Source organism: Nuphar pumila, chromosome 17 (assembly GCF_984573655.1).
Source record: "Nuphar pumila chromosome 17, dmNupPumi1.hap1.1, whole genome shotgun sequence".
In the NCBI taxonomy this organism is placed as follows: Eukaryota; Viridiplantae; Streptophyta; class Magnoliopsida; order Nymphaeales; family Nymphaeaceae; genus Nuphar; species Nuphar pumila.
Window position 1 is genome coordinate 14,492,923 of NC_143265.1, and position 26,858 is coordinate 14,519,780.

Consider the following 26,858-nt stretch of genomic DNA (forward strand, 5'->3'; position numbering starts at 1 on the left):
ATGAAGTGTGTGAGAAACATAAGAGAAGATTAGGAGAATCGAAATTCCTATCAAGTTTTGGAAGTGAAGAGTATCATGCTTCCGAAGTGAGAGTTTGAAAAGCGTGTTTCCCACCTAACCAAGAAGCTCCATATAACTCTGTGACAGATAATATCTTACATACTTGGAATGCTGTCGTCATGCATGAATATCTTTCTAAATTAACTAGAAAAAGAAAACGAAGAAAAGCAAACAATATCTTTCAACAATCCAACCAAATCAAGCAAATAAATTTGGTTTTCTAAGTTACACAAATTTTAATACTTTTTTCCATGCATGAAATGTGCAATAGCAGAATTGCAGCCTAAAGTCTTAACTGAAGATTAAACTACATTCATCTTTCTCTCAATTCATAATCACTATGAAACATCCAGGAGAAGAATGAGCCTTTAGTCCTAACATGACGACCTTGTGAATTATCCACTAGACCCCAAAACTTATTCCTTCTTCCTTGCGTCTTTTAGCTGACCTCTCTTACGAATGGCAAGGGAGAACCTTAGACGCCACCAATCAATGGCAGCATCAGGAAGTGAGCGTGCCAAAAGCCATACAACAGAATGAGGCCAATGGGGTGTGCACCGGGGCTCATAGCCAATCCAACGCAAGGCAGATCGAGCATAAGTATCAGCTGATGGTACAAGTAGTGAAGACTTTCTGATAGATGCCATTTTGGTGGCCACGTACAGTGGGACCTTCGTCCAACAGAAAAGGTGGATCAATTACAAAGCAAAACAAAAACAACACAGTATCTTTTCATAATAACATCCAAGAATCATACCACAATGAACATTTCCAATGATAGATAGGAAATGTAGTAAGAGTAGACAGCACAAAAAATGGTTGAGGTATTGATCAAATGATTACTGAAGCAAACTCTGTCACAATGCTTTTAGATGCCTCTAAATATTATCGATGCAATTTGAATTCAGTGGTGAAGACATCCAGAAAATGAAGGAACCCAATAATTCCAACAAATGGTATAACACATTGATGGCTTTAAGAAATAAAACAAGATAAGAAGGCAGCAATGAATTTTTAAATCATCTTATAAGCTTTGCGACCTAGTGTAAGCAATTAGTAACTTCATGTTCTACAACATATTGAAGGAACTGGTATGCATGAAAAATCAAATTTATTCAGCATTATCAATTTGCTGATGCTCAAGAAGTTAACTAAAACACACCACAGAGTAAGCACCATCCATGTCCAACTTTCCATTCACATGGTAAAAGAAATAACAGAATGGAAATGGTTGAGATGATCCAGAATTTATATACAATAAGCCAGACTACTGTAAAATGTGATTCATGGTATACACAGACCAAAGATGTCATACAGCTTAATAATGTTGCAAATCAATGTAAATATTGCATAATTTTTTAATGCCACTATATATATAGCCCTAATTATTGCATAACTTTTGTGCATGTTCTAATTATGTGCCAATTAAAACATCATAACATAGGATTTACAGCCACAGATACACAGCTATCATTAGCTAGGCCTTTTTTGATATTTACAAAGAGAAACCGCCCACGCCCACAGGACCAGAGACCTAGCCGTGCTGGCTCTGCCTGCCGTACTTACGGTCGCTGTCCTGGCAGCGCAAAACTCCGTGGGCTTATCCCTTGCCCCCAGGGAGTTGCCACACATCGACTTGCGCAAGGAGTGACGCCCATGGGATTTGAACCTAGACCGCCTGCCTAGCGGCCTAGGCCCCGTCCCACTATGCCAAACCCTTTCGGGGGTCTCATTAGCTAGGCCTAGAAGAAGAAAACACAAGATTGAGTTATAACCTGAGCGCGCGCACACACACACACACACACACACACACATATATATATATATATATATATATATATGTGTGTGTGTGTGTGTGTGTGTGTGCGCGTGCACTGTGTGTGTGCGCGCGCTCAGTGTCACCGATATCACCGATATTATCGGCAATATATCGCTATATTTTTGGGAAAAAAACTCTTATATTTTAAGCATACATTTTCTATTTTTTATTTTTTTTATATTTAAAAACCTTTTAAAACTTGTTTATGAAAAGAAGTGTTTCTCTGGTTACGGGTCTTGGATCTGAAGATCCAGACCCGTGCCACCAAATTTCTCATTAATGGCATTGTGTAATATTGATTATTGTAAAAAGGGTATTCTAGTACCCTAATTTTGTTTGTAATCTCATGTTAATATAAAGTAATACACATCAGCAGCCGACCCATGTACAGCAGGGTATCGGTTTTCTCCCAAACTTCTCTCTCCCTTCCTCTACCTATCTCTGTTTTGCAGCTCCAACGTGGGACGGACTGAAGGTTGCAAAACTTACATGGTATCAGAGCCACGCTTCAGCTGAAACTGGGATCGATTCAAAAGGACACGTCTGAAGATCCTCTTCTCCTCTATTTCCTCTTCCAAAGTCTGAAAATAAAAAAAAAAGGTACGGCTGTTCCTGTTTTTCTTTCTTTTTGGATTCACGACTGACCCAATCAGTCTCAGCAGATCCTACACCTATTCCCTATTCTTTTCTGGAATCACGACTGACCCAGTCAGTCTCAGCCTGTTTCTCATCTCTTCTTGGGTTCACGACTGATCCAGACAACTGAGATTTTCTTTTCGGTTTCTGGAAATCCCCTCCTTTCTCATCCAGCCAACTTTGGATTCATTCTCTTCTTTTCTCAATTTTTCTTTCTACAGTTCCTTTTTCTCCTACGTTGGTGGTGGTCGAACCTTGGTTTAGCCACTGTTTGTTTTTATCTCTTGAGTGCTTCAGCCCAGATTCCCTCATTCAGCCATTAACAAGCCGACATTAGGAATACATATGCACATTTTTTTTTGGATTTTCATATCCGACATTCCATTTCATATACAAATCAGAAATCTGATTGTCTTTAAATTTCTGTTCCGTATCAGCGATCTGAATTAGTTCCTGCAAAAAAAAAAAAAAAAAATTACAGAACTGCAGGTGTAAGCAGATTGTGCTGAATACATTCTTCATTCTGTGAAACATGAATTCTCTTCCTAACCAGTCAGTTCTTTCTTCAAGTTTCCTCAGCCAACTTGTGTCTGAAAAATTAAATAATAGAAATTTCTTGACTTGGAAGAGGCAAATCATACCTTTTATTAGGAGTCAGGATCTTTCTGGACATCTGGATGGATCCATTCCAGTTCCTCCTGAGTTCATATCACAAGAAGAAAGGGACAGCAAAGGGGAATCTACTACCGTATATGTCAGAAATCCTGAATTTGTGGCTTGGATGAAAAGAGACCAAGCGCTTGTTGCTTATATTACATCAACACTCTCACAAGAGGTTCTTGTAGCCATTCCAGATGACTGCACTGCCATGCAACTTTGGAACAGACTTGTTCAGACATACTCACAGGTTTCTCAGGCCAGGATTATGTTTCTTAAAAGAGAATTTCAAATGTTAAGAAAGGAGTCCATGACCATCATGGAATATTTGAACAAAATGAAGGTCATCACAGATCAGTTAGCAGTTGTTGGAAATACAGTTTCTGACAAGGATTTGGTACAACAAACCCTCAGTGGATTGGGACACGACTATCATATGATTGTCACTTCTCTGTTATGTTTACCCGAGCTGCCCAATTTTGAAGATCTGCGTGCAAAATTGTTACAATATGAGATGAATCTAAAGGGATTTTTCTGAAGAATCATCTATGCATACTGGGGCACAAGAAGTCCTTGCTACAGGGGTTACTTATGCACGAGGACGAGGAAACTATGATATCAAGGGAAAATGAGCACAAGGTAGAAGTGGTCATGGAGGTCGTGGATTATTGCCTAACCCCAACTCATATACCAATCCACAAAGACAAAGGCCAATTCCTACTTGCTTTCTGTGTAATAAAAGGGGGCATATCAAAGCTAACTGCTGGTTCAATCCTCTAAATAAAGGAAAATCAACACAAACTGAGGCAAAAAGAGGCACAGACAATACAAGGACCAGCGGAGAAGTAAAGGAGTTGTTATTGTCAGCCTTAGCAGAATTGAATCTGAAACAGAATGAACAAGGCACTTGGTACGTAGATTCTGGCGCAGCGACTCATGTTACTGGAGATGCAGGTAAGCTCCTAAAACTTGTTCCTTACATTGGTAGAAGTAGTATAGTTACTGGAGATGGATCACACCACTCTATTTCACATATTGGAAACTCCATCATACCCTTACCTGAATCTTCCATCAATCTTTCAAATGTTCTTTATGCTCCTAATATCAAGAAAAACATTGTTTCAGTCTCTAAACTTGTTGATGATATCAAAGCCTCAGTTGAATTTACTCCCTCTTCTGTTCTTGTTAAGGATCTCTGCACGAAGGAGACGTTCGCTAGAGGGAAACGGCAAGGCAATATGTATGTTTTTCAAGAAGATCCTTCAGCACATATTCGCTCTGCAGACCCAAACTTGAAGCTCCAATCATCATTGTCTTCTTCTGAAAATCCTACCTACGTTTTTAGTGTCTCTGAAATCAATAAGCCAAACCTTTGGCATGGTCGTCTAGGTCACTGCAGTAATAATTTCATTGAGAAGCTTGTTTCAAGTAACCTCATTCCCAAGTCAAGTTTAGGAATAAATGTAAATGACAACAAATGTTCTAGTTGTCTATTATGTAAGAGTCATGTTTTACCATTTCATTCTATCAATAAAAGAGCTTCAAGACCTTTTGAGACTATTTGTTCTGATGTTTGGGGGCCTGCTCCAGTTGCTTCTATGTCTGAAACTAGATACTATCTTTTATTTGTTGACAGTTATTCTCGCTATTCCTGGATATTTTTCATGAAACATAAATCTGAGACTTTCAAGTTGTTCCGTAACTTCCATTCCTTTGTCAGAAACCAAATTTCTGAAAACATCCTAAGTTTCCAATGTGACGGAGGAGGTGAATTCTCTTCCATTGACTTTACTAACTTTCTTCAAAGTAATGGGATAAGGAAAAAGGTGTCTTGCCCGCACACACCTCAACAGAATGGGATTGCTGAAAGAAAGCATCGCCATATTGTTGAGAGTACGATGAGCATGATGCATGATAGTAATCTTCCGATCACTTTATGGACAGAGGCTTTTCATTCTGCAGTTCATGTGATAAATCGATTGCCCATGACTATTTTGGAAAACAAGTCTCCTTACTTGTCTCTTTTTGGTATTCACCCCAACTACTATGATTTGCATGTGTTTGGCTGTTTATGCTATGTTCATGTTGACAGTTCAAAGAGACATAGGTTTCAGGACAAGGCCTTGAAGTGCAGGTTTGTGGGTTATGCCGATGACTATAAAGGGTACAGATGCTACGATCCGGTGAGCAAGCGCATCAAAATATCAAGAAATGTCATCTTTGATGAATTGAATTTTGATTGTCAATGTAATAGTTCTTCAGAATCAAAACATGAAGTTCAAACTTACTATCCTTGGTTGAACTATAAACTTCTCACAGAAGCTAGTGATGCTTGCTCAAATTGCACTCAAAAGGATAAGATACCTGTGTCTACTGATGGGATGATTGATCATGAAAATACAGACTCAATCTTGAATCCAGGAAGATATAGAGGTTTTGTATATACTCGACGAGAAAGAGAGTCACCCACTATAGTTGATTCAGACATGGACACATCCTCAACATCCAACATTGTTGATACTAGAAGATCCACACGTCCTCGCCATCCAATTGAAAGGTGGGTCAGTTATGAAAATTTCTCATTAGATTTTCAACTCTTTCTAACAGCCTTGAATAAAGAAGATGAACCCACAACGTTCTCTCAAGCATCAAATTCCAGAAGATGGATTGAAGCTATGAATGAGGAGATGAAAGCTCTACATGAATGCGGTACATGGGATGTCGTATCAAGACCACCTGACAAAAATGTTGTTGGTTCGAAATGGGTGTACAAAATAAAGTATAAACCAGATGGGACTATAGAGCGATACAAGGCGAGACTTGTGGCCAAAGGTTTTACACAGGAGCAAGGACAGGACTATGATGAAACCTTTAGTCCAGTGGTGAGAATGGGGACAATCCGAGTCATACTTTCTTTAGCCATTGAACACCAATGGACCATTAGCCAACTTGATGTGAAGAATGCTTTTCTTCATGGAGATTTGAGAGAGGAAGTTTACATGGAACAACCCACGGGTTACGCAAAAGGTAATCCTACAAAATATGTCTGCAGACTAAAAAGGGCGATATATGGATTGAAGCAGGCATCTCGATCTTGGTTTGACAGCTTTTCTCTTGAAATACAAAAATATGGTTTTAAGAAATCTCTTCTTGACCACTCCTTATTTATATTTAAGGACCAAGACACAACTACTCTGTTGTTGATATATGTGGATGATATCATCATTACTGGCAGTTCCAATGATCACATTGAATAAGTCAAACATCTCTTGAATCAGAGGTTCAAAATGAAGGACCTTGGCAAACTACGGTACTTTCTTGGAGTTGAAGTTGACAGTTCCTCTGAAGAAATGACTCTCACTCAACATAAGTATACTATTGATGTTCTCAATAAAGCGGGTACGAAAGACTGCAAGCCCTTAAGCACTCCTAGCGTTCTTCATCAAAGGCTTAGCTCTCAAGATGGAGATCCATTTGATAATCCCACACAGTATTGTAGCATAGTGGGTATGTTACAATACCTCACTTTTACTCGCCCTGATATAGTATACTCGGTGAATCAAGTTTCTCAGTTTATGCATGCCCCATGTGAAGGGCATATGGAAGCAGTTAAACGGATACTACGATATCTCAAGGGAACGGTTGGGGATGGTCTAATATATAAACGAAATACAAATGGGCAAAGTGCAAATGAGATCACTATTTATTCTGATGCGGACTGGGCGGGAGATCCAGATGAACGCAGATCAGTATCCGGCTATTGTGTATTTATTGGGATGAATTTGGTTTCTTGGAGTAGTAAGAAACAAAAGGCTGTTGCCAGATCCAGTACAGAGGCTGAATACAGGTCAATGGCAGCCGCCACTGCTGAGGCTACTTGGGTTAGACATCTACTGACAGAAGTAGGAGAATCGATATCTCGTTCACTTCTTTTATGTGACAACCAGAGTGCCATTAGTATGTCTTTTAATCCAATTCATCACAGTCGTGCCAAGCATATTGAAATAGACCAGCATTTTGTGAGACAAAAGGTAGAAGAGAAAGAGATTGAGCCTGAATTTGTTAGAACTACAGATCAAGTGGCGGATATATTTACAAAAGGATTGACTAAAGACAAATTTTGGACGTTAAAAGACAAGTTGTTCATGATTCAAGATCATGCACAACTTGAGGGAGGGTGAAAAGAAGTGTTTCTCTGGTTACGGGTCTTGGATCTGAAGATCCAGACCCGTGACACCAAATTTCTCATTAATGGCATTGTGTAATATTGATTATTGTAAAAAGGGTATTCTAGTACCCTAATTTTGTTTGTAATCTCATGTTAATATAAAGTAATACACAGCAGCAGCCAACCCATGTACAGCAGGGTATCGGTTTTCTCCCAAACCTCTCTCTCCCTTCCTCTACCTATCTCTGTTTTGCAGCTCCAACGTGGGACGGACTGAAGGTTGCAAAACTTACAGTTTCTTTATACATTTGCAAGAAAATCATGCAATACTATTATTTTTTATCTTTTTCTTATTATTTATATATTTCTCAATATTTTTAAACTCTCAAGATATTCTCGAGAAAAAACCTTGTCGAGAAAATACCTTGAACAATTAGGTGACTATGTTATATATATATATAGGGAAATAGAAACCTACAAAATGGGTACGGTGTTAAAAGAAACATGCTAATGGATTTTCAGTGTTTTCTTCGAAATTCTGACCCGATAGATGCGTTCAGCATGATTGATTTACTAAAAATCAACACTTAGATCATGCATTTTTTATGAAAAAAATGGTATTTGCTATGTCACAGGGATTCGGCTAACCAGGTGCCGCACCCGCATCGACACGACGCGATACGGGTGCGGCACCTGGTGCGGTCAACCCGACCCTATGTAAAAAAAAATGAAAATCACGACGTCGAGGGAGGCATGCCTGAAGAAGAAGAAGAAAAAAAAAAACGAAGACAACGAGGAAAGAGAGAGGCGAGAGAGGGAGCTCACTTGAAAGGGGGCCGGAGGGCGCATCGCTGGCACAGGAAGGACTGGCGTCGGGTGGCTCGCCAGACGTGGGGCTTGCCGGCGTCAGGTGGTCGAAAAACAAACAAGAGAGAGGGAGCTTGCGGCGGGGGGAGAAGGCGAGCGAGGAGAGAGAGTGAGCAGCGTAGGGTGGGGGAAGCAGATCAGGTCATGCTGAACATGAGCGTTTTTGCTCATGCCGACATCGTGGCCATCCGATTTGCATTTTAAAAAGCTAAAAAGTCAACAAACCATGTGGCATTCATCCAAAATGCAAACAGACGGCCACCATGACGCTCATGTTCAGCATGACTTGATCTGCTTCCGTGTGGGGGAGGGTTTCTCGAATGAGAAACCCTACCTTGCGTGCTTTAAATAAGCACAGGTTTGGATCCGGGTCGGATCCAAATCCGACCCAGGTTCATTTTTTTTTTGCCACACCCCCGCACCCATGTTTTTTTAAAGTGCCGCATCCCCGCACCCATCTGACATAGAGTATTTGGATCCTCAAAAAATTATGAAAATTGTAGGCTGATGATTTCTGAAACCTTATAAAAACCTATCCATGCATCGGAATCAAATCCTCCAAGAAGTGATTCCTATATAAAACAAGCATATAGATCAGATCTGTATAGTCAGAATTTCAAAAAAAACACTGGCAATCCAATAGCATGTTTCATTTAACACTGTGCCCATTTTTTAGGTTTCCAATTCCCTATATATATATATATATTAGTAGAGAGTAGCTGCCTACCATTGCCTATGGGGCTTTTAAAGGGTTCTTTTCCATGTTTTTCTTGAATTTGACCATCCAGATCAATTCTATGTGATTGCTTTTATAGGAATGGATTCTTGCATCATTCGATTATGATGTGCAAGTAGGTTTTTATAAGGTTTGAAAATCAATGGTGTAAAATTTTTATAAATATTCAAGGCTTACAAAATCATGTGTTTTTTTATTGAAAAAACATGATCCAAGTGTCATTTCCTAGCAAATCGACCATGCCGAATGCATCTGCATGGTTAGATTTGGGAAAAAAATACTCGGAAACCCCCTTAGCTCATGGTAGGCTGACGTAGGCTGCTACTCCCCTCTCTCTCTTTGCTTGGCTGCTACAATCGTTTATACAAACTCCATTTGTATTTGTGTGGTTGTGAACTCTTCATCCATTTCATTACAGAAATATCCATCACATTTCAGCATGCTGAATTGTTCTATGTGTCCATACAATACGTTAAATATCAACCTTATTAAAAATCGATTATTAACCTTATCAAAATTTATTATCTTAAAGTCGGTAGATATGTACTCAAACATTTGTATCTCTAGATTGTCACTGTATGATTATAACAATTAATGACATATGCAGATACTGCTAATTCTTGGTGTATGTCAAGTTAGCATTTATAAACATCCATATATCACCACCAACAAATAAACTAAAATGGCATTTTCCATCTTCAAAACAAATCTCAAGGGCATGCTTGGAAGACACATACACAATATATATATATATATATATATATATATAGAGAGAGAGAGAGAGAGAGAGAGAGTAAAACTAGGTTATTAGTCTCCAATCAGCTATTAACTGTCAACGGGCTCCTCTAAATGCATATTGCTAGGTTGGAAGATAACTTAGGCTAATGAATGTGACATCTAATGGATTATGGAACCTAAGCTGCTTTGTCAACAAGACTAGAATGATCATGGCAACTGTTGCACTATTAACCCTCTGCTTGGGAACCAGCTTGGGGAGGTAGATAAGGAGAGTGATGGGAGGGATTTGTCAACTGCATCCTCATGAAGATTTAGTTGAATTAGAAGAAGGGAGACCAAATCCCCTTTCATTTCCCAAAGCAGCATCCCAATCAGCAGGGCATGTAGGCGATTCAACAAATCCCCATCTCCCTTTCAGATCCAGCTCCCAAAGAGAGCCTAAAAGGTACTAAGATAAAATAGTTCATGGAAGAAACTGAGCATCGTGACACTGTTCTAGGATTGTTGTAGCTCACGTACTGAATATTTATTAGGTTTAGAAACAAATGGTTTTTTATCAACTCAACCTTGGGTCTGAGATGCCAAACCACTATCCAGATACAGGTAGTTCCTACTCACATCAACCAGGTTGTTGAGGGTCTAACTGATTTGTGGAGCTCAATCAACCATCTGGTCAGTTTGAATGGGACATTCATTTGCACTTTCAAATAACTTTCTTTCATTATATAGATCATGTTTTCAGAGAAATAAAAGAATGGGTGGATAAGCTTATCTTTCCTTCTGTCATTCTGGAATTAGATTTTTCACTTTCCAATAACTTTAAAAAGTTCAGTTCAGCCATGAGTCAACTTACAAGTGACCACTGATGCTACGGATTGAAATTCTCACTCTCGATAGTAGTTTGATGTTCATTGCCCTTTTCACTACTTTCTTGACTATTTTTATTGCCAAGAGAACTTAGACACTTTGAAATATTAGGACATTATTTTTAAGCTAAGGAGGTTTCACTTCAAGAGACTTGTCATTATTTTTAAGCCAAGGAGGTCTCGCTCCAAGAGATTTGTCTACAACTCCCCTCATTAATGCTTTCAACTCACTGTTACAACTTGAACCAGGGCATTCACCTAACTGAGAGTGCATAAACCTCTTCTTCACTTAAGAATCATATCACGTAGGGGTGCAGACACATTGAATACAGTTGTATCCAATCCAAATTCTGCATATTGTTTCTGGATTTGGATCCTTCAAGTAAGATACAAACGTGCATTTGGATCAAACTCAGATTTTCTTAACTGGATAATTTTTGGATTTGGACCAGTATTTTAGGTAGGGTCAAATTCAGATTTAGATCAAAATCCAATCTGATTGCATTTTTCAGAAGGATCATGTTTTGGATATGTTTCTACTGGATTGTGTATTACCAACATATAGTTCGGATTGGGTTCAATTATAGATAAACACAGTTTTGTGGATTTAGACTTGAATTTGGATAAAGTGCACACACACTATTGAAGGCACGGAACTATCAAGCACAAATCACCTTCTTTTATATTTATAGATTTTTTTTCTGTATTTTGGACCTTACGGATGTGATCTACAAGGTTTGTTTAGTAGAAAATGAGGTTTGAATCATGTGATTGTGACATGTAAGCAGGTTTTTTAAGGGCTTCAAAAGTAAACGGTCTACAATGCACTAAAATTTTACAACTCAAAAAAATCATATTTTGGAATTAAAATAACACGATCCAAGTTTTGATCCTTGTCAAACAAACCATGCTGAACACATCTATATGGTCAGATTTGAGTCGATAAAGCTTGAACCTATGATTTCCAGCACAATAGTTCTATGCCTTCAATAGCACCAAATATTAACCCATGTATATGCTAAATGAAACATGCTAAATGCGTTTTCTAAGCTTTTTCGTTTTAATTTTAAATTCTGACCGTACAGATATGATCTACATACCAGACTTTATAGGGATAAACTCTTACAGCATTCTATTTCAACACATGAGTTGGTTTTTATAAGGTTAAATTCAACAGTCCAAAATCTTTGTAAATTTTTCGACACTCCAAATATCATTTTTTTCATTGAGAACATGGTCTTGATATTGATTCCTACTAGAACGACCAGGCCAAAAACATATATGGGGTAGGAATCAAGAAAAAAGCACCGGAAAAGCCGAGAAACCCATTTGGCATGTTTCAGTTAGCATATTTCTGTTAAATTGTATATACATATAATGTATATATATATATATATATGATTTAAATACAACTTGTAAATATTTTTATTTATTTAGTTTTCTTTCTTTTTGACTATTCAACCTAATGTTGACTAGTTTTGACTAGCCATTGGGGCTAGTCTAATGGCTACAAGTATAGCTGTTGGACTAGCTCCAACAACTCTTTTTGAGTCTTGAGTATATATAAAGGAGATAAATCCCCTCATTCTTGTAATGCTTCTTGCATATTTCAAGTGAACAATAAAATATTATTTTTTTATTCGAGCCTTCTTTATGTGTATACCCTTTGTGGTATTCGTGGGTGTGTCCATAGTGATCACTTTTGTGCTTGTCCACTTTGGTTATTGGTGGACTTTTGCTTACGATCAAAGGCTCTTCGGTTCTTTACAATTTCATGTAGCATGTTTGCATCTCTCTACATATATAATGATCAAGGAGGATTCATCCCGTATCTGACTCATTTTCAGAACTAATATTATGTGAGTTAGAAATTTTGATCTTTTATGGATCATATATTCTAGCAAGGGCGGAGCCAGGAATCTAAACTAGGATGGGCACAAACACACAATAAAAAGGGGCTGGTGTATGCCTGGTCAAGTGGGTTGAGGCAGAACCTGGAGAGAGAGAGATCATTTATGCTAATTGATTAAACAAAAAAGACCTTAATATTCTAACCAAAATCAAGCATTCATTGTTCATGGATTCATGCTTAATGCTAATTGAAAAAGAAAAGCACATAAAAAACTTGAAACCATAACTAAACATTCATGCCAATATAAAAAACCACAAAAATACAAACCAATACCTAAAACATTCATTAATAGAATCATACCTAATGACAATTAAAAAGAAAAAGAATGCACAAAAAATCCCTAAAATCCTAATTAAACATTCATATTATTTGCAAAAATACAAACCAATACCCAAAATCCTAAAAGAAATCATATATTAGAAAGACGTCAAGTCAGGTCAGGGTGGGCACTGGCCAACCTGACCGAAACTTTCACTGGGTTAGGGTGGGCACTACCCACCCTGACCCGAACTGCCCTATTGGGGGATGTTTGGGTGAGGGTGGGCATGTGCCCACCTTGACCTCAATGTGGCTCCACCCCTGGTTTCTAGACATAGCCCAATTATAGCATCCAGAGCTTTTCTTCTGTAAGGAGGTAACTCATTCATCTTTTGTATACTTAGGGTAAAACCAACTGATATGCTTTCTACAAATTCTATTTTCAACTTTGTTTTTTAACAGTTAATTGATAAATTAAGAAAAACAGAGACATGAGGATATGCATGTGCTTACCAAAAAGTATGACACATAAGCCTACCATACTGTCATAAAGTTTCACAACTGTTCACAAGAGTCCCTGATACATATGTGCTTGCAACTACAGAAAGTAGTACCACAATATGCACATGACCTCCAACCTGTACTATGTGCAAGAGATGACAAAACATGCATGCTTTAAGGCTGTAAACAGTGTCATGAACAAAAAGCAATCATAGGTCGGAAGTCCATTGTAATGATGCAAACTAGCTGGCTGTAACGAGTTTGGATATCAAGTAACAAACTGGTGTTAGAAGGACTTGGTCTATTCGAAAAAGAATACTGTACACTGAGCCAGAAAATCTAGTTTGTGCTTGTCTTTGTTCATTGAATGTTGAAATAACTAATTCTGTTAGGTATTTGGGGGCAACTGCTGTGATACTTTCTGAATATCCTTGGTTCTCCTACTGAGAGAACACTTTGGAAGCTTATCCAAACTCTTAATGAATGTTCTCTATAATTGCTTCATTACAGATCTAGATCTTAGCTTCTTTGAAATGAAAGCATTTCCTTTTACTATTAATCAGGCTTTTGAAGCAACACAAGGGAAGGAAGGAATCTAACTAAACCACGGATGATAAGGGCCTCAAGGTATTCAAAGGAAAATCATAGCCAAGCAGCAATAGGAAACAATAATTTCTTCTGTGTGAATGTGGTCAACTTGTGAAATTAGAGAATTGCTTCGGCAACAGAGAAAGTACCTCATGAACCATAGGAAAATGCATTGTTACATCATTCTATTATGATTGAAACTTCATACAAGGCCAAAGAATGACAAATTTGAGTATTGAATGCAGCTAATGAAGCATCCAAAACATTTGATTCACATGACAGTGATGAGTACGGACTTGGTAAGGGAAAGAATACCATTTTTCAATACTATGTGTTACAAATGGTGCTAGCTCCAAGTATTTTAAATATTGCCTAGCCATTTAAGTGTAGGGTATGAATTGTTTTAACATGGTGACTGATTGGCAAGAAGCCTGTCAATGGAAAATTGGACTTACAGAAAAGCTAAAATAGACACCTAGTTACTCTTCAATGGTTTTGAAAGAAACAAATATTCATTAAACAAGATGGATACTTCTAGCATGAGGACATGCATTCAGTCTGCTACGGTAAAGTTAGTAGTCCTAATCTAAGATTATAATTAAATGGAAATGCCTGCATACCTTTTGGTTGATGCAACACCATTATGATTATAAGGACTAAGTAACCAACAACTGTTTGTGTCAAATTACATTCCAAACATTTGTTACTTCTTTTTTTTTGGTAAATTTTGGAGAAATAGCTATGTTAAAAGTGAATTTTAGCTAATAATATTGTCACATAAACTTATCGAGCAAATATGTAATAAAAAACATAATTAGAAAATGAACATCAATCAGTAAATCAACACTTGAATATGCTAGAAATAAAATGCCAGAGAAAGGTTTTAGTTACAAAAATCAGTCTATCCGTCTTCATTACTATGTATACACAAATTTTTAAGATCATGGACAATCAGCAACATGATGCAATCTAGCTTATGCATAATATAAAACGTTCTGGCCAGTAGTCAAGATCTCCCACAAAAATGTCTGGTTTCAAGTAGCAAAAGGACATGCATATTGAAACACTAAACAAAAGCACTCAGTGTTCTTTGCCTTTTCAAATGAATGCAACAACGAGGCAGCATGAAATCCCATAGAAAAGAAAAGAAAGAAGGAAAAAAGATTAGAAGCCGCAAGAATCATAGAAAACATATGTGCATGAAAGAGAGGAAACAGTACCTGGCACTGCACATCTATCCCGCTACCCTTGTACTCAACATATAGACACCTTGAGAGTTGATCAATGTAACTGGGTAGATCCAAATCATTCAATTAGTTAGTAGTTCCACTGAATTGCTTCCAGAAACAACTTAAATCAGAAACATAGTTTGTTAATTCGACAATCGAATACCTTCCGAAATAGTCAAACACATTCACAGTAACTCACCAGAAAAAGAAACAAAATCCACAGGAAGCATAAAGATTGAAAAATGCATCATATTTCAGCAATGAAAAGCGTACATCAAAGAGTTAATCTTCACTATTGAACTATACCAACAAACGAAACAAAACAAACAGACAGACTAAAGGATTTGGAACAAGCATGGAAATCCTAATAAGAATTCCAATCAAGCTGATACTTTCTGAAGAAAAACAGCATCAAATACGTTATTTCGAAGAAGAAAAACAAGAAATAAGAAAGAATTGAGAAAGACAACTCGAAAACTTACGCTTTTGTGGCAGCATACACAGTGTACAAAGGATCTGAAGGAATGACGATGGAGGCACCGGAACCAATATTAACGATTGCCCCCTTCTTCTTCTTGAGCATCACCGGCAACACAGCCTGAGTGACCTTGGTGGTTCCCTCCACATTGACCCTGATCAGATTGTTCAGCAATTCGTGATCAACTTCATGAAAAAATCTCGCATATGGGTACGAAACCCCGACGTTGTTGATCAAGACCCCGACATCCAACCCAGCGATCTCTTTCTCAATCCTGCTGATCCCTTCGTCGAGGTCGCCGGCGAAATCGACCACCACGGCCCTGATCTCCACCTTAGAGTACTTGGATCTCAAGGCACCGGAGACCTCTTCGAGTTTCGATGGGTTCCGGCCGACGAGCACCAGATTTAGGCCCTTCCTTGCGAGCTGGAAAGCAAAGGCCTTGCCAATACCATCAGTGGAACCAGTGATCACAGCCCATGAGCCATACTTCCTGAGATTCTTACCAGGTCTGAGGAAAGTAACCCACACCCAATTCACAGCACCTATCAAATGCTTCAGAACCAAGAGAAAACCAATAGCTACCAACACAACAAACCAGAGTGGCTGCTTCTTGACATCCTCAATGATGCCAAGACACTCCATTTTTTCTGTCCCTACTGCCCACTTCTTCTTCTTTAAAGAGAGAGAGAGAGAAGCTGTTGAGGTGGGATGGGGTTTTAAATAACAGATGGGGGCAGAAGCTGTTGGGCTACAATTTTTTCTTTTTGGCATATGCTGGGAGTAGTGTCAACGAACCTGGTTTACTCTGATCCGACCCGAACCAAATCCTATAGAGTCCGGATATGATGATAAATAATAAGACCCGATTAAGATTCGAGTCCATACCCGATTAAGATTCGAGTCCGGTATAGTTTGTGAATTTTTATACCAGACCCAAACCGGACCCGAGTTTCAATTAAGACCCGAAATTTTTCAATGTAAAAATGATAAAAAATATGGTTTTACCGGGTATGATTTGAGTATAGTTCATGTCGTTCTTAGCGGGTCCGGGTATGTTTTTTTTATAGTAGACCCGATTAAACTCAGGTCGGATCCCAATACTACACTCAAAACTCGAGTCCAAGCCTGGTACCACCTGGTCTGAACCAAACCCGTTTCTCATCCAAACAATTTATTGTAGGCAGAGGAAACCCCTTCAAGTTGTGGTATGGGCCTGATATCGACCGAAAATGGAGACACAAATGACCTGAACCGGCTAATTAAAAAAATGAAAAATGGTTAAAACTATTTTTTTAATAATTTTTTGACATATGTCTTTCCCTGGCAATGCACACCGATTCAGCTCCGAATCGGTATCTCCCGGTTCAGCTGAACTCTTTGGAAAACGATTCATGGCCTGAGATGATTCTTACAACATTGCTTTCGGCTTTTATATACGAACAGGGTTTTGTGAGGTTTATGAATTAAGTGGGTTTTATTTGAGCTAATAAATTCTCCATCATATTTTTTTATTTTTTTTTATTTGTTCTTATAATTAGGGGTGGCAATGCGGGGGGGGGGTTGGCGGGTCGGCATACCTCAACATGAACCCGACCCATTTATTATACGGGTCGGTTATGGCAAACACGAACCCGACCCATTTATTAAATGGGTAACCCAACACGACACGGTTAACCCGTTTAATAAACGGGGCAGGTCTGGTAAACGGGTTGGCGGGTCGGGTTCAGGTAAACGGGTTGGTGGGCGGGTTGGGTTCGGGTAAACGGGTTGGTGGGCGGGTTGGGGTCGGGTAAACGGGTTGGCGGTTTGGGTAAACGGGTTGACCCGCCCGCCTAACCCATGTATTAAATGGGTCAGCCGGGTTGGCATACCCCTAACACGAACTTGACCTGTTTAATAAACGGGTTAGGCGGATCGACCCGTTTACGACACAAACCCGTTTAAGCCAAACCCGAACCCGGCTAAGAAGCGGGTTGGCGGGTCGTGTCAGATTTTGCCACCCCTACTCATAATGTATGCGTTTTTACATTATGGTGGTCCTCCCCTCAAACCAAATTGGTTCCGACTAAAGAAAAGAGAGTTCAAACTGTGGAGAAGAAGAGAGACAAAATAATTAATAAATTTTGTAGAGGTCATTTTAGATTCTTGTCATAATTTTTATGTCAAAATTATCCATAAATCTTTTCTTCTTAACCATAACAAGTGAGGGAGTCTTTTAAAATTTGCAAATGTTAGGACATCTTTGAATTATGCCAAAACTTATGTCTCATTTCGAAAAAAAAAACATTTTTTAGGTTTTCTGGTAAAGGAATAAGAGCGAAAATTCTACCTTGGATCCGGGTTACAGTTGCAAGACTTTGTTTGCTGACTAACTGATAGAATTGGGTGAGAGTTGATGAAGTGGGTGGAGTTTGACTTGACCATGAATTTGGATCTAGATTTGGATCTAGATTCAATCATTTGGACCTTTTCCGATCTTGATGCCAAGCCATTTGAACCAGTTTATGGTTTTTCAAATGAGCTGGTCAAGTGCAAGATGATTCAAGCCAATTTTGACTCAGTGTCGGCCCAGCGACCTCCCCAAGTCCACCACAGTCAAACAGTAGTATCTTAGATCTCAACCAATCACCCCTAGTGATCCAAGATCAAGTTTGTTATCTGCAAAGGGTAGTCCAAAGTCTTGATTGGTTAGGCTGAGTCTAAGCAAGAGTTGGTCAAGTCCTATTGAATGTTCAAGTCAATCTTGGCAATAAGCTCATGGTCTACTGTCTCAACTAAACTCAAAAAGTGCCGTTTTGGCGAGCCGAGAACAAGTAGCTTGATTCGGTAGCCATACTTAGATTGGTCCAGTTTGAGAAATCAGCCAGGCCCAAAATTATTGCATCTGTAGAAGGTGTTGGATCCACTACCAAGACTTCGGGTCAAGTATAAAAATCAATCAAGTTCTACAGGGTATGGCCAAATCTAGATCCAAACCATGTTAGAAGGCTGTAGTCATCAATTGGATCCAGATCTACCCGAATTGCATTGTACTAGCTTCCTGCTCCTATCAAACGGTCAACAAAGCTCAATGGTTGGGCCTTACACGGAATGTTCACGTTCATGACAACCAAACAACAGGGTCACAGATTTGGAAGTTCAATATTACTTTCTCAGGCATAGGTAGGCATGGACATCAGACCAGCCTAGCCAGGAGGCCATTAGGGCCTGATAGACCCAACCCAGACCTAGGCCCACCAAAAGCTGACCACACTATTGTCGGGTTCAGGCCAGGCCTGAGTCTTATCGGGCCAAGTTCCAGGTGGGTTCGGCTGGATATTTTAAGCCCAACTAGTGAACGGGTGAAGCTCCTTGAGATGCCATCTTGCCCCTACCCGACCTAGCCTGTTTAATAGTCAGGCTGGATTGGGCCCAACGCAACATTTATCCGGCCTCGGGCTACATAAGGCAGAGCCTAAACCCGTGCCATTCAGGTCGGGTGGCTGACTCGATGTCCACACCTAGTGTAAGGGTTTAATTAGAATGGTGCAGTGCAGGCTTGCCTTATTAAGAATGGCAAGTTTGAGTAGGAGCTCAAGGTTGACCTTATCTCGAGCCTGGCCAGCTAACTTTGAATTGGATTAACTTTGTTCACAAGCTATATACATTAGGTTCAAACTAAGCTCAATTTGAGTAAGAATGACTTTGGATGACTTTTTTTTTTTTTTTATAATCCAAGGGAAAAGCCCCTATCAGAGACTGACACCTAAAAAAATTGAGTCAATTTTTTTTTTCCTAATAGAGCACACAGCTAAATAAAATAAAATTTTAATTCCTTAGAATCAGTTCTCAAAGAATTCACCACACAGCACAAGAAAGCGATTTGCAAATGGTTAGGAAAGCCATACTTAGAAAATTTTAATTCAACGGCACAACATCGAACACAACATTTAAAAACAATACTTCTAATGATTCTAAAGTTCAGTTTACAAAAATCAATTCTAAATAAATCTCAATGATAACCCCAATACACATAGAGCCCCAAGGAAGTAGAAGGGTTCATGATCCAGCTCTAGATATACTTGAGTCCATCACATCTATCCCCGTCAAGCCCGCCTACTTGTAGGTACTTAAAAAAGGAGAAAGAAAACAGGGATGAGACAAACAACACGTCTCAGCAGGTAACGCGACCACCCACCTTACGACAGTGAACATGGATAGGTTGATGAGCCAAACTGGACTCCAACCAAGTCCAATGCTCAACAAAAGTCCAATTCTTAACTTCCTGCAAGATTTGACTCGACACAACCTATAACTCAAGAGGCAACTCTATGAACCATGCACAACCTAGATACATGCATATATTTTATTTATTTCTCTATTTAGGTTATTATTTTGCTTTCTATAATTTGTAAACACAATTAATTTAGTTTCGATAGAATTATTGTTTCTACTAAAGCATCACTGCCTCAGGTCACTATAGGCTCATCGGTCTATATGAAGGTATATTTTCAATCATGAGTATTTTACATATTTTATTATTAACCCCATGAGAACTCGGTTATGCCAACACTAAGGTCCAGAGCCCTTTGTGAAAGCATTCATTTCTCTAAAAAAAGGTCGTAGTGTACTACTGATAGCGTATGTAGTTGAATCTCCAACACAAAGGAGTTTGTGTCTCTTAAGCCACCATAGTTGGAGACTTGTCCACCCTAGTGATCAAGACGGAGCCCACAACAACAACACACTACCGCCGATTGAGAAGAAGTCTCTTGTTAACTTAGTAAAATCTCATGGGGTTGGTGCAAACTCGTTCTCAAGGCGAGCACAAAGCCACTCAATATGACAAGTTATCCCATTTTTGAGGGCTTAAGCAAACATCTCTGTGTAACTTGTTTTGTAATTAAATTAAATTCATTTTAAACTTAGTTTACTACGTACGCTCTAGGTACCCGAGGGCCTTGTCCAACTAGCTACACTGAAAGTTTCCTAACTTAGGAGATATAACTTTTTTGAACTAGTGCAATTACTCCGTTGCGCCCTTGGGGTCACCTAAGTGTCGTGCTCAAATCCTTAAGTTCAACGAGACCTTACTATACCCTACAGTAGGCTTTAACTTGAAAAAATCATTTCTCTAAGTCTAACTTACAAGAAAAATGAAAAACTTCGTAAAGCTCAAGTTTACAAATCCTAAAACCTTTTATGTGACCTATTAAGACCCACATATACGAAGTTCTACCAAACTTTAATGAGCAACCAAACTCAATCACTTTCATAAACTAAGTTCAATTCACACACACACACAATATATATATATATATATATATATATATATATATATATATATATATATATATATATATATATATATATATATATATATATATATATATATTCCAATCACTACAGGGCAGCATACGTATCAATGATAGAATTTATTTGTCATCTATGTATAGGGCAGTAAATACATATATCATACTAAAAATATTTTTTTCTTTGAACAAATAGGGCAGCATGCATACACATACTAACAATATATATTTTTTATTCGAACTAACATGGCAACATATGTATACATACTAAAATTACTTTTTTTCTTCAAACTAATTTGGCAGCATACGTATATATTTTTTGTATATATAAAAGCAACATATATATACATACAAAAAATATTTTTTTTTCTTCGAACTAACAGGGCAGCATATGTATACATACAAAAACATATTTCTTTCAAACACTACAAGGCAACCTACGTATTTTATAACAGAAAATTGATTTCTTTCAAATACTATAAGGCAACCTCTGTATTTTATAACATAAAATTGATTTCTTTCAAATACTACAAAGCAACCTTTGTATTTTATAACAAAAAATTGAACTTTTAAATACTACAGGGCGGCGTCAAGGTTTATAGCACAAACTACATATCAAACTTGTTTTAAATCAATCATAGGACAGCCATAACGTTCATAACATAACTACATATAAAAATCTGTCACATGGGTGCGGGTGCGGGTATGGCACAATCTCCAAAAATTTGGACATGGGGACTCAGCTATATATAGAAAAAATGATTGGACCTGGGTCGGGTCCGGACCGGACCCGACCCAGATCCAGATCGGGTTACCGTTCCCCCCATGCTTTTATAAAGCAACATAAGGCGGTTAGGGTTTTCTCATTCGAGAAAACCCTCCCCACCTTTGTCGCCTGCCCTCTCTCCTCTCCTGTCCGACCACCACCGGCCCCGCTTCGGCAGCTTCGCCGGCCACCTCCCTTTATCCTCTCTTGCTCGTACCTCCTTTGTCACCCTCTTCCTCCCTATGTCTAGCAGACACACCCAACGACCCCCAGGCAACCCCGACCAGTATCTCCTCCTTCCTCTTCCACGGATTCTCCTCGCCAACAATAGTCGTCGGAGCCACATCGCCGCAACCTTCTCAAGTGACTTCTCCCCCTCTCCATGTCTTCTTCTTCTTCCTCTGTCATCTTCTTCTTCTCCTTCCCTCGTCCTCTTCTGTTCGTCGGTGACCTCGCTCCCCTCTGGTAAATCCCGACACACACACCCTCCTCGTCTCCCGGCTCACCGGAGACACGGTAGAAGGTCGCCGACCTCTTGCCTCCCCTCTCTCAGGTGCATTGACCGAGTCTATAAAGTGGACAAACTCGGCTCAGGTGCATTGACCGAGTCCGACACTTGTTGACCGAGTTCGCCCCATGTCTGAAGCCGCACCCATGTCGGGGCGTGTCGACACGGGTGTGTTGACCCCATAGCCGAGTCCATGTGACATAGATAAAAATATTTTTTTTTATTAATAATAGGACAACATTAAGGTTAATAACAAAACTACATACAAAAATTCTGTTCTAAATCAATAACATGACAATATTAAGGTTTATAACAGAACTACATATAAAAATTGTATTTTGAATCAATAAAAGGACAACATTAATGTTCATAACAGAATTACATATAAAAAAATTGTTTTGAATCAATAATAGGATAGCATCATGAGCATTCATTTCAAAAAAAAAATCAGAACTTAATAACATAGGCATTATTCTTTTCATTACAATTTTTTTTTGCAAATCTAAACACAAAAAAACATGAGCATTCATTTTAGAAATTTCTCAAAACCAAATTACATAGGCATCCTTTCCTTTAAATACAATTTTTTTTGCAAACCTAAACACATAGGCACATGAGCATTCATTTCAAAAAAAAAAATCAAAACCTAATCACATAGGCATCATTCCTTTCATTACAATTTTTTTTGCAAATCTAAACACATAGGCACATGACCATTCATTTCAAAAATTTCTCATAACCTAATCACATAGGCATACTTTACTTTCATTACATATTTTTTTGCAAACCTAAACACATAGGCACATGAACATTTATTTAAAAAAAAATTCAGAACCTAATCACATAGGCATCATTCCTTTCATTACAATCTTTTTTGCAAATCTAAACATATAGGCATATGAGCATTCATTTCAGAAATTTCTCAGAATCTAATCACATAGGCATCATTTCCTTTCATTATAGATTTTTTTGCAAACCTAAACACATAGGCACATGAACATTCATTTCAAAAAAAAATCAAAACCTAATCACATAGGCATCATTCCTTTCACTACAGATTTTTTTGCAAATCTAAATTACATAAGCACATGAACATTCATTTCAAAAAACATTAAGAACCTAATCACATAGGCATCATTCCTTTCATTACAATTTTTTTTTTGCAAATCTAAACGCATAGGCATATGAGCATTCATTTCAGAAATTTCTCATAACCTAATCACATAGGCATCCTTTCCTTTCATTACATATTTTATTTTTCTCAAACAATTTTTTTTTCTAAAGAGCAAATGAATCAACACCCATTTACAAACATCTATATATATACTTTATTTTTTCCTGAATAATCACAACAACACAAACATAATTCAGTTCCAAAAATGCAAATTCCTATCCATCAGAATTGTTTTTTTGAACATTCATTAGGAAATGCAGATTGATGTCATAAAAAAAAATCTGAAAATTTAACAAGAAACACAAATTTATATCACAAAGAAATTTTTTTTTGAACATTCAACAAGAAACACATATTCATATCACAAATAATTTTTTTTGTTCTAATACAATAAAACAAAATGCAGATTCGTACTAGTTAATTTTCCCACCTTTTTTTTCTTGAGCATACAACTAGAAAAATGCATAATCACAATACACATCCACAACAATAAACAGATTCTACTCAGTCCACTCAAATGTGTGCCTATCGCATGCCACTAACACGAAGAAGTGGTCAAGTACCTACCTTTAATCACAATATCTAATAGACACAGACCCAAAATGTTGTTTCATGACCCCTAATGTGTGTCTGCTACCACAGCTCGCCATCCTCCTTGAGGATGCCCCAAATAGAAAAAGAAAAATAGCATATAAGAAAAAAATGAGAATAAAAAGGAAAAAACGAAGAAGAGGAGGAGGGAGGGGTTGGCCTACCCTAGGTCGGTCCTTCCTCAAAGCCCCAAGCTGGGGCGATTCTCCGAAAAAGCCTAGCAAATTGGCTTCCCAACAAGGTTGTCCTCCATAACAACACAAGGAGAAGGGGTTGAGGGTGGTGGTGGAGGTGGAGACACTGATGGCATCAAAAGGAGAAGAGAGAGAGGGAAGGACGGTGGAGGAAGAAGAAGGCATGAGAGAGGAAATGGGTTGGGCATGTTAGGGCAAAAAAAAGAGGGAGAGAGGGGGAAAGAAAAGGGGTTAGGTTAAAATAAGGATGGATCCGGGTCTTACCTGAATCCAGCTAGGATCCTTACACAAGTGAGCCTAGTTAGCTCCCTAATTGAGCTAACTTGGTCCTAACCTAGTTAGTTTAACTAGGAGAGAACTAGGCCTGGCAAGGGTCCAACCACCTGGCAGAGCTCAGTTGACCCTGACAGAGTCAAACCTACAGGGGTTAGCTAGACTAGGTAGCAACCCAGGCACTGCAACAACAATTCCACCCTTGCATTCCAAAAGAAATCCAAATGGGTCCACTAGACCCATTTCTAACCTTTCTCAAAAAATGAAATAACAGTCGAGAATGGCTAAATATGGCCTTCTTGCAGTTGACCACATTGGGTCAACTCAGGCTCGAACAACTATGGCACTCGTGATCAAAATACCCATGAAACACTCTTGAAATGCCCATAATGCCCTTGGAACTTGCTAGGTTCACTTCAAACTCATTTTTACACCGTTTTGATAAAATAAAGACCATTTTTCTTGAAAATGCATAAGAATTCAATAATACATACAAAAGCCATGAAAAATGCCTTAAAAATTTTATTATCTAGATATTACAAAAATAAGAAAAAATGCCAGATTTTACAATCTACCCCACTAAAAAAAATCATCCTCAAAAGTTAAGAAAACAAGGGGTATCGAGTACACATATCAACTTATGGCTCCCAGGTGCATTGTTCAATCCCATGGTATTGTCATCTCACCTTAACAAGTAAAATCATCAGGTTCCTTAAGATCTCATCTTGATGGTTTATATTCTCAACAAGGCTCTCTTCCATTGTCAAGTTCTCTCGCACCTCAATATCCTCAAACTAAATCACATAGGACAGGTTGCCAATGTATTTTCTTAGCATCAAGACGTGAAATACATTGTGAACTAGCAAAAACTATGACGATAATGCCACTTGATAAGTTGAAACACCAATCCTCTTCAAAACCTTGAAAGGTCCAACGTACCCAGGGCTCAATTTTTCCTTCCTTCTGAAGTGAAAAACACTGCAAGTGGGAAAGATCCTCACAAAAATGTGATCTCTCACATTGAAAACCAGATCTTTGCACCTCTTTTGAACATAACTCTTTTGTGTGCTCTAAACTGTTAGCAACTTTTGACGAATCATTTACACCTCACCTAAGTAATGCTAAATAATTTTTGGTGACTCTAGGGATCGCTCACAAATTTTGCTCCAACAATTAGGGCATCAACAAGGCCTCCTGTACAAAGCCTCATACAAGGCCATCTGAATACTCGCATGGTAGCTATTGTTATATGCAAATTTTATCATCTTAACATGCTTATCTCACTCTCCTAACCACTTTAAAACACAAGCATAAAGCATATCCTCCAAGGTCAGAATAGTCTTCTCTGACTTACCATCTATATGAAGATGAAAAGCAGTGTTGAACTTTAGCTTTATATCAAGCACACTTTGTAACTACTTCCAAAATCATGAAGTGAAGTGATGATCACAATCTGATACTATGGATTGTGTAACACCATGAAGATGAATGATCTCATCAATATACAAATCTTCCAAACCCTTTAAAGATATGCTCCTATTAATAAGCAAGAAATGAGTTGACTTCATTAGCATGTCCACAATCACCCATATCGTGTTGTTACCTCTACGGGTTCTCGACAGACCAATGATAAAATCAATGGTGATGTCATCCCACTTTCACTCTTAAATATCCAAAGGCTGCAAAAGACCTTCAGGTCTTTGATGCTCTATCCTCACCTGTTGGTGAGACATCTCACCATGAAGTCGGGTGCATCTTTCCTCATGTTGTTCCACAAATTTTTTTTCTAAAGATTTTTAAATATCTTGGTACTCCTAGGATGAATAGAGTACCTCGATCTATGGGCCTCTGTCAAAATTTCTTCTCTAAAAGTGGGATTATCAAGAACCCACACTCTCTGTATAAACCAAACAACACCATAACCACTGCACAAATAATGAGACTCTACCTTACTAGCCTTTGCTATGAACTTTTTATAATCAAGACTCGCATTTTGAGCAAGAGCGATCATATCCAAAAGCTCTGGCCTAGCAATCATATTCAAGCACAAAATCTGGCCTGAACTCTTCACAAGCAGTTCTTAATCTATAAAACTCTGCAAAAGATCTCAATCTTGGCTAATCAAGCAAGAAATCATAGCCTTTTTGCTTAATACATTAGCAACAACATTGGCCTTTCCTATATGGTACGATATAGAGAAATCGTAATCCTTCAAGAATTCTAGTCACCACTTCTGCCTAAAATTTAGCTCTTTCTGCGAAAAAATGTACTTGAGACTCTTATGGTAAAAGAAAACCTCAAAAGTCTTGACGTACAGATACTTCCTCCATAACTTCAATGCAAAAACAACTACAACTAGCTCCAAGTCATGTGTCGAGTAGTTGCGCTCATGGGTCTTCAACTGTCTTGAGGTGTAAGTGATCACCCTTCCATGTTCCATCAACATGCAACTAAAACCAACACCCAATGCATCACTATAGACAACAAACCCTCCTGAACCATTGAGTAAGGCTAAAACTGGGGCCAAAGTCAATTTTTTCTTGAG

The 26,858-nt window shown here is 38.4% G+C and overlaps 1 protein-coding gene across 1 annotated transcript; it reads right to left on the reverse strand.

Annotated features, from left to right (window-relative positions):
• Positions 1 to 222: 222 nt before the first annotated feature.
• On the reverse strand, positions 223 to 16,200 carry LOC149811691 (very-long-chain 3-oxoacyl-CoA reductase 1-like). Its single transcript, XM_089993526.1, has 3 exons — positions 15,518 to 16,200; positions 15,027 to 15,096; positions 223 to 731 (listed from the first exon to the last, which is right to left on the reverse strand). Exons 1-3 carry the CDS (start codon positions 16,156 to 16,158, stop codon positions 477 to 479), a joined length of 966 nt encoding a protein of 321 aa, XP_089849652.1. The 5' UTR covers positions 16,159 to 16,200; the 3' UTR covers positions 223 to 476.
• Between the last annotated feature and the right edge of the window lie 10,658 nt (positions 16,201 to 26,858).

Bases quoted from the DNA above. Each gene is read 5' to 3' on its own strand.
- LOC149811691 (XM_089993526.1), bottom strand. From the start codon at position 16,158: ATGGAGTGTCTTGGCATCATTGAGGATGTCAAGAAGCAGCCACTCTGG. The intron at 15,097-15,517 runs GTAAGTTTTCGA...GGATCTACCCAG, and splicing joins GTGTATGCTGCCACAAAAGC to TTACATTGATCAACTCTCAA. The intron at 732-15,026 runs GTACTGTTTCCT...TGTTGGACGAAG, and splicing joins GGATAGATGTGCAGTGCCAG to GTCCCACTGTACGTGGCCAC.